The sequence below is a fragment of the Humulus lupulus genome, chromosome 5, assembly GCF_963169125.1.
Source record: "Humulus lupulus chromosome 5, drHumLupu1.1, whole genome shotgun sequence".
NCBI lineage: Eukaryota > Viridiplantae > Streptophyta > Magnoliopsida > Rosales > Cannabaceae > Humulus > Humulus lupulus.
The window spans coordinates 102,457,063-102,466,214 of NC_084797.1; the positions used below are offsets into that span (position 1 = coordinate 102,457,063).

At 35.0% G+C, this 9,152-nt stretch overlaps 1 protein-coding gene across 1 annotated transcript; it reads left to right on the top strand.

Annotated features, from left to right (window-relative positions):
• Positions 1-755: 755 nt before the first annotated feature.
• On the top strand, positions 756-8,054 carry LOC133777558 (plasma membrane ATPase 1-like). Its single transcript, XM_062217231.1, has 21 exons — positions 756-1,901; positions 2,194-2,313; positions 2,409-2,507; positions 2,739-2,879; positions 2,992-3,126; positions 3,418-3,597; positions 3,722-3,928; positions 4,121-4,240; positions 4,407-4,526; positions 4,707-4,829; positions 4,912-5,016; positions 5,107-5,251; positions 5,392-5,553; positions 5,648-5,886; positions 5,985-6,017; positions 6,120-6,201; positions 6,336-6,496; positions 6,647-6,847; positions 6,936-7,118; positions 7,390-7,571; positions 7,818-8,054. The coding sequence occupies exons 1-21, from the start codon at positions 1,848-1,850 to the stop codon at positions 7,912-7,914; spliced, it is 2,889 nt and encodes a 962-aa protein (XP_062073215.1). The 5' UTR covers positions 756-1,847; the 3' UTR covers positions 7,915-8,054.
• Positions 8,055-9,152: the final 1,098 nt, after the last annotated feature.

Sequence of the window (9,152 nt, forward strand, 5' to 3'; positions counted from 1 at the left end):
TAGAATTCTATATATATATATATATATATAATAATAAAATATTTAAATTTTCAATTTATTTATATTGTCTAGAATTCCTCGTAAGTGGTCACTTCCAAAGTAGGAAGTAGGTTGACTTTGAACAATAATTGATAATATGAACAACCATTATTTGTGCACACCCAATTCGCTATACCAACTGGTGATGTGGTCTTGAAGCGAATAAACGATAGAACCTAAAGGAGTCACTTACAAGATACTCTAACGCTCAAGTATGTATGAATTCTCTCAGTCTATAAAAAAAATATGTAGACATTGAACAGTGAAATTAGGGGAAGAAAATAGTTCGTATTCTATTTTTCCTCAAATTCTTATCAAAATAAAATGCACTCATATATACATATATAATTATATAGCAGGTGTCATTTTGAAAAAAACAATTATCAAAAATCACTAAAAAAAACATAGAAAAGTTGTTTTCAACAATTTCTTACATATAAACCATATAAGATTTGACTAATTTTTAGAGGTACGAAAATACACTATATCTCATTTTGTTGTTCTTGATTTAAGGGGAAATAAAAATGATAACTCATTAGCTTATTATCTCCTGGTATTTAATCTCAAAGTCTCAATCCAGAAACACGTTGCCATTTGGTTACTCTCATTATTTAATTACTCCATATTATTAACGGCACGAGGCGTACGGTACTAGAAGATGATAATTCCAAAGACAAAAAAGATACAACTGGCGGCACATTGGGTAATACCAACGAACATTTGAAAAACAATAGAAAGCTTCGGTTGTTCCAGCGACGGTTGCCCAACGAGGCAGGCCAGCTTTCGTATTCTTCTGACAGATTGATTCTGTTTCCTTGCTACCACAATCCCTACCCTCTTTGCCATTCGGATTTCTTCGTTTTATAAAAAAAATACTTTGTTTTTTTCAATTTGTTGTTGACACCTACCCTTATAGCCTCTATATATATCTTCCAACTCTGAGTTTCCTTCTTGTTACACTCTCTTCTTTAAAAGCGTTTCTCTTGAGCTCTCTACGGAGCTTTTGAGGAAATTTTATCAAATAGGTCCAAATTTTAATTATTTTTTTCTTCCAAACTATTTTACTTTTAAATAAAATTAATTATGTTTAAAAAATTATTTGTAAAATAATTATCAAACAATGTTTAAAACCAGTGCGGTAAATAGTTGTCGAATAGACTACTTTACAAGTAACAATGTTTAAATCTTTTTATGAATTGTGTTATTTTAAAAATGTCTATTTACTCTGATTAATTACTTGTTTATCTTACGGTGCTATATATCATCTTTCTTTTCGGGTAACAATGAATACATGAACTTCTGAAATGTTATTATATATATAGGGAAATTATTCAGGTAAGTCACCAATTGGTGGACTCTCATTGTTCTTGACCTTTGAACAGTTTTCAGCGCGATTTTTTTTATGATAGTGTATATTGTAGCTATTTAGAACATCTGCACATTTTTAGAAAATTCCGAATAGCTTACCGAAAACTAAGTTCAAACATGTTAACTAATTTTTTTTATGTTCGTAAAAACTATTCGGAATTTTCTGAAAATTTGCAGGATGCTCTAAATAGCTCCAATATACAGTCATAAAGAAAAATCGCGCCGAAAACCATTCACAGGTCAAGAAACACCGAGAGCCCCCCACCGATAAGGCTTGACCTGTAGAAAAATTGTTATATATATATATATACATATATATAATAGTAAGTTAGAGCAAAAAGCTCATAACGAAATGAGCAAGTAGTTTGATTTTAAGTGTGTGTACGTTATCGCAGTTTTCTACCAAGTAGTTACGGTTGGAGTTAAAAGAAGAATCCAAGATGGTTGTTGGCCCAGGTGGACTCGATGCTATTGCTAAGGAAGCTGTTGATTTGGTATGTGTTAATGACTCATGTTATGAACTTCCGACATGTTCTTATATCAGTAGTAATCTAGTTATGAACAATCACTTGTACTTAACAACACAGTCACTCTTCATTGTAGTATCAAACTTTGTTCTTGTCAAATATATGTTTGGTTTAAACAAAGATAGCTTGTAATAAGTCAGATGGAATAGGATCATGTAACCAGGGAAAAAAGAAGGGACATCAAGCTGGGAAACTAAGTTCACTAGTGTGGCCAATTAATCGCAAACCGATTTGGTAAACTTGAAGTTTCATTGTGCAGGAGAACATCCCTATTGAAGAGGTTTTCGAGCATCTTAAATGTACAAAAGATGGTCTGAGCTCTGATGAAGTTCAAAAGCGATTGGACATGTTTGGTTATAATAAGCTTGAAGAAAAGAAGGTTAGCAATAGAGTTTCAGCTGACATTGTATTATCACTAATCTGTTTTTTGAATTAATTGATTGATTGCTGTTTCGTGTTTTTGTTAATACCTAGGAAAGTAAATTTTTGAAGTTTTTGGGCTTTATGTGGAATCCACTGTCATGGGTCATGGAAGCTGCAGCAATTATGGCCATTGCTCTTACACCTATAGGGGTATGTCTGTATTACATTTTTAAATACTATATCAATGAAAATCCATAAAAAACAACATGGCTTTCTAGTAGTATTTTTCTCGAATTTACATTAGTTGACAATTGTTAGATTTGAAAGAATTTTAAAATATTTAAGCTACAATAATACTCAATTTAGAAACATTGATATTGATATTACTTTTATCACACTGCAAGGTACCTACATGTTGATATAACCTTTTTCTTATGGCAGAAAGACAATGATTTAGATTACCAAGACTTTATTGGTATCACAGCCTTGCTCATTATCAATTCAACCATAAGTTTTATTGAGGAAAACAATGCTGGTAATGCTGCTGCCGCTCTAATGGCTCGGTTAGCACCAAAAGCAAAGGTCAGCATCCTATTCATAGATCATTCCAATGCAGCTTGAATATATACATCAGAAACTATATGCTATTTATCAAGCGTTTTCTGATCTATGTGGCTATGTATCTAATTACTAGGTACTGCGTGATGGGAAATGGAGTGAGGAGGATGCATCAGTGTTGGTTCCAGGAGACATAGTTAGTATTAAACTTGGTGACATCATTCCAGCTGATGCACGTCTTCTTGAAGGAGATCCTTTAAAGATTGATCAGGTAATTGAAAAAAGAACAATAATCTTCTATATTAGAACAAAGTTTTCATGACTGGAAGTGTTGAGTATGTTCAAGCAGATGGTAAATTATTAATCTGTAATTTAGTACTTGTCTTGACATACTGAACAAAAAGAAATTTTGAAAGCGTTGGACTTTCCAATATGATCATGTAACAGTTGAATCTATTTTCCTTTTCCACCTAAATTTTCTAATTTAGGCCATGCGTGCAAGACTAAAAACCATGATTAAGTTACACATCTGTGTTGAATTTGACATTTTCTATGTTCCCAGTCTGCTCTTACAGGAGAATCACTTCCAGTAACCAAAAATCCAGGTGATGGGGTTTACTCAGGTTCAACCTGCAAGCAAGGTGAAATTGAAGCAGTTGTCATTGCAACTGGAGTTCACACTTTCTTTGGAAAGGCAGCTCATCTTGTGGAAAATACGACACATATTGGCCATTTTCAGAAGGTTCATCTATAATCTTTGGAATCTCATTATTCCTATGCATCGTTTTCTCTATTTTTGTCATACTTAATTCACAAAATAATCTTTAAATTGAATGGTTTGTTTTCTTTTATTCATGGTGTTTCAGGTCCTAACATCAATTGGAAACTTCTGCATCTGTTCGATTGCTATTGGGATGGCTATTGAAATCGTAGTGATATATGGTCTACAGCATAGGGGATATCGTGATGGTATCAACAGCCTACTTGTGCTCCTAATTGGTGGCATTCCCATTGCCATGCCAACTGTTCTTTCTGTTACAATGGCTATTGGTTCCCATCGTTTATCTCAGCAGGTTATGTGATACCAAAACTTGACTTGGCAGTTTTCTATGAAAATTCAGTAATAATAACTAATTTATACTAGGTAGTTTCTATTGCTGAATTATATTATGATCAAATGCTACTAATCAGTAAAATAAAATAAGTAAAAAAATGTATGAAGCTTTGACGATTATAGGGATAATTGGGTGATATCTTTTTCGCAGGGTGCCATAACAAAGAGAATGACTGCCATTGAAGAAATGGCTGGAATGGATGTGCTATGCAGTGACAAAACAGGCACATTGACACTTAACAAGCTTAGCGTCGACAAAAGCATGATTGAGGTTTACTCTAGTTCCCTCACTATTGCTTTGAATTCACATGGAATGCATCAACTTTAGCAAAATAATCCCCAAGTGAAAACAATCATCTTTTTTTATGTAGTTAGAAATATATTCTATGCCTGTTGTGAAAGAGTAATATTGCTTTACATCATCATTGCAACTTCAGATATTTGCCAAAGGTGTTGACAAGGAAATGGTTGTACTTATGGCTGCAAGAGCATCAAGGTTAGAAAATCAAGATGCTATTGACACTGCAATTGTTGCAATGTTGGCAGACCCTAAGGAGGTACTCCATTACATATTTTTAGACTTCATAAATTTGTATTGCATGTCTGCTCATTTCATATGGAGATAAAAGTTTTGTTTTCCATTAGGACTTTCTAGTATTTCTTCCTCTTTTCTTTTTTGGCAAACTCAACTACTGAAGTTACATAGATTGACGTGTTCATTTTTAAATTATGTAAAGGCACGAGCTGGAATTACAGAGGTTCACTTCCTTCCATTCAATCCAACTGATAAAAGAACTGCACTTACATATATTGATGCTGCTGGGAAAATGCACAGGGTCAGCAAAGGTGCACCAGAGCAGGTATAAATAACTCACAAGTTTAAGAAATGCCTTATAGCAGTATAAGTCTCCCTCTGAGATTTTTAAAACATATGTCATGTAGATTCTCAATCTGGCACATAATAGATCAGAAATTGAAAAGAGGGTACATGCAGTAATTGACAAATTTGCAGAACGTGGATTGCGATCCCTTGGAATTGCACGCCAGGTCTATTATCTCTACTTAGTTTAATTTTAATCTCATATGCCATGTTTTCTCATTAAAATTTTGAGAAGGAACTAACTTGAATGCCTATAGCAAGTACCCGAGGGAACCAAAGACAGTCCTGGTAGTCCTTGGGAATTTGTTGGTCTTCTCCCACTCTTCGACCCTCCTCGCCATGACAGTGGTGAAACAATCAGAAGAGCTCTTGATCTTGGTGTGAGTGTTAAAATGATCACAGGTGTGTTTCACTGCTTAGAGAGCTATTCTCTCTTATAAAGTTCTTCTTAATCTGTCATTTATCTTTGAATAACACTGAACAATTGCTACAAAAGAAGAGGTGTTCTTTGATAATAACTCACGTGTTTGGTCAACCTGCAGGAGACCAACTAGCTATTGCTAAAGAAACTGGGAGAAGGCTTGGCATGGGCACAAACATGTATCCTTCTTCTTCTCTCTTAAGTGAAAACAAAGATGGACTTGCTACCCTCCCAATAGATGAGCTCATTGAGAATGCTGATGGTTTTGCTGGCGTATTTCCTGGTCAGTTTTTGGAAGTCGCATCAGGTTTTGGAAGTTACATTTGTATTCTTATCTTCCAAGTTTCTAATGATCATAACTTTGTGTCCTAATTCAGAACACAAATATGAGATTGTGAGGAGATTGCAAGACAGAAAACACATCTGTGGAATGACTGGTGATGGAGTGAATGATGCACCTGCCTTAAAGAAAGCTGACATAGGAATTGCGGTGGCAGATTCCACAGATGCTGCTCGCAGTGCTTCTGATATAGTTCTAACTGAGCCAGGATTGAGTGTCATCATAAGTGCTGTCTTAACTAGCCGCGCAATATTCCAAAGAATGAAAAACTACACGGTAAGATTTATGGAAGAGGAAAATTATAGCTATTAATTTCGGTTGTATGTGTATGTAACTAATGCGGAGTTGCCTTTTCTGTTTTTCCCATTTCCCAGATATATGCTGTGTCAATCACAATACGTATTGTGGTAAGTTACCATTCCATTTTACAACAATGTACGAGTTGGAAATATCTCACAATGTCTCTTACCAAAAACTAATATCATTGGAATTTGAATTTTGTATTACAGCTAGGTTTTATGTTGCTGACAGTCTTCTGGAGATTCGACTTCCCTCCTTTCATGGTTCTTGTCATTGCCATTCTTAATGATGGTTAGCTTTCCTTATACTTTTTCTATCCATTTAACGGAATTTGACTCAACTTTCTTCTATCGGGGAAAATATTAACTATGTTATTTCCACAAGTTTCTTTCTCTCTTGTCCTTGACATTTTGGTTTCATGGCAGGTACTATAATGACCATATCGAAAGACAGAGTAAAGCCATCTCCAGTTCCTGACAGTTGGAAGCTCAGTGAAATTTTTGCAACTGGGGTTGTCCTTGGTGCTTATCTGGCTCTTATGACTGTTATATTCTTCTTAATAACCTATGAAACTAATTACTTTCCGGTAAATCACTTGTACTAATCTGGCTCTTATGACTATTTATTTAATAGCAACTCGATACTACATATGCTCAAAGATAGGAAATGCGGTTGATCTGTATTGTCGGAAATATTTCTTTCTGAATTATACTAAAAGCCTTTTCTCCACTTGCAGAGACATTTTAATGTGGTTAGTATGTATAAAAACGACTTTGACAAATCAGATAAGCTACTTAACGAAAGACTAGCATCTGCTGTATATCTTCAAGTCAGCACCATTAGCCAGGCCTTGATATTTGTGACTCGCTCTAGGGGCTGGTCATACTTTGAAAGACCTGGCCTCTTACTTGTTTCGGCCTTCATCATTGCTCAACTGGTACTCGAAATTGCTTACATGAAATCAAGTCATTTCAACCACATCTTATCTCACAAAAAGTTAATCACTTAAAACTTCTTCTATGTAGGTTGCTACAGTAATATCTGCTACTGCAACTTGGAAATTTGCTGGCATCAGAAGTATTGGTTGGGGATGGACCCTTATAATTTGGCTGTACAATATTTTGACTTACTTGCTGCTTGATCCACTCAAGTTTGGCGTTCGGTATGCTCTCAGTGGCAGGGCTTGGAATTTAGTGGTGGAACAAAGGGTAAGATCCATCATCCTCTATTGATTAATAAACTCCAAAATACCAATGACTTGTGCTTAATCATTAATCAAAGAATCTCTAAATAACTCACTATACAGATTTAACTGTTTTGAAATAGAAACTAATAAAGATTGATTCAAGACGAAAAGGTTTCCAGCATACTGAATCATATCAAAAAAGATACAGGAGTATTTTGCTTCAGTCATTTGTACCATTATAACTGAGTAAATAGTATGTTTCTAAGAATCCTTGTTTGAATTTATCATTCCAGACTGCATTTACAAACAAGAAGGACTTTGGAAAGGAAGCTCGCGAAGCAGCATGGGCGACTGAGCAGCGAACATTGCACGGTCTCCAGATCGGAGAGACAAAACCAATTTCTGAGAGGGCCACCACTTTTAGAGACATAAATCTCATGGCAGAAGAAGCTAGAAGGCGAGCAGAGATTGCCAGGTAAAATTAGTCTTCAACTTCATTTACCAGTCTATTATGATTCTAATAGATGACAAGAAATATAAAAAGAACTTTTTTAATCCTTTGAGTCTAAAAAGAGCTTAAAAAAGCTTAGCCAAACACTATTTGAGTTTTAGTTACAGAAGTCTTTCTACTCGTATTGTTCTTGATCATTGTCTAAATTTGCAGTATGTATAATCACCTAATTTAGATAACTTACAAAACACTTTCTTTTCAATTATGCAGATTGCGGGAGATTCACACTCTCAAAGGAAAAGTTGAATCATTTGCCAAGCTGAGGGGTCTAGATATCGAAGCCATTAACCAGCACTATACTCTTTAAATATTGAAATTTTTCTTAAACAATATATTTCATGTTTGTTAAACTAAAACACAATATTTCATGTTTGTGATTCAACACCTTCATTCGATTGTATTGCTACTGCCATCTCTATCATATCTATTGTATGTTAATCTACACAATGCTTTTACACTGAATATAAAGAACGGTAGGGAAATAATTTTATTTTTGTATATATTTTTACAACCTAAAGCAGTGTATATATAGGGAAAAATATACAGAATAACGGAAACATTACTACTCCTATAAACAAGGAAGAAAACGGTAATCATCAAAACAGACGCGATTGATTTTTGTAACTGTCAAAACTCCCCCTCAACTTGGACTATAGATATTGTTAAGTCCAAGCTTGTTTACAAGAAAATCAAACACTCGCTCGGATAACCCCTTTGTGAGAATATTGACTAGCTGGTGATTCGTATGTACATATCTAATGCTTATATTTCTCCATCAATCTTCTCTTTGATGAAGTGGCGATACACTTCGACATGTTTAGTTCGATCATGATGTACAAGATTATGTGCAATGCTGATGGTAGGCTGATTATCAAAGTAAAGCTGAATGGGAGCTTCATACTCAATTTTTAACTCCTTTAGTAGGCGTTTAATCCATATTGCTTCGCACACTCTATGGGTTATGGCTCTATATTCTGTTTCTGCACTGCTCCTCGCAACCACTATTTGTTTTTTACTTCGTCATGTTACCACATTACCCCATACAATGGTACAATACCCAGATGTAGACTTTCTATCATCAACTGACCCAGCCCAGTCTACATCTGTGAATACTTCGACCTTCCTCTTGGATGTCTTTTTGAAGAAAAGACATTTTCCTGGTGTTTGCTTGAGATATCTCAGAATTCTATATACTGCATTGAGATGTCCTTGACATGGATCATACATATATTGACTGACCAAACTTACTGCAAAGGTGATGTCGAGTCTAGTATGTGATAAGTAAATAAGCTTCCCTACTAGTTTTGGTACCTCCCTTTGTCAACTGGACTTCCTTCAAACATTTTTTTCTTGTCTCCAAGCTCAATTGGGGTCTTGTTGGGCTTGCTACCAAGCATTCCTGTCTCTTTTAAGAGATCAAGAGTGTATTTTCTTTGGGACACAGAAACCCCTCTTTTGCTCCTAGCAAATTCCATTCCCAGAAAATACTTGAGAGTACCGAGATCTTTGACTTCGAACTCCTTTGCCAAAATTTCTTTGATCAGA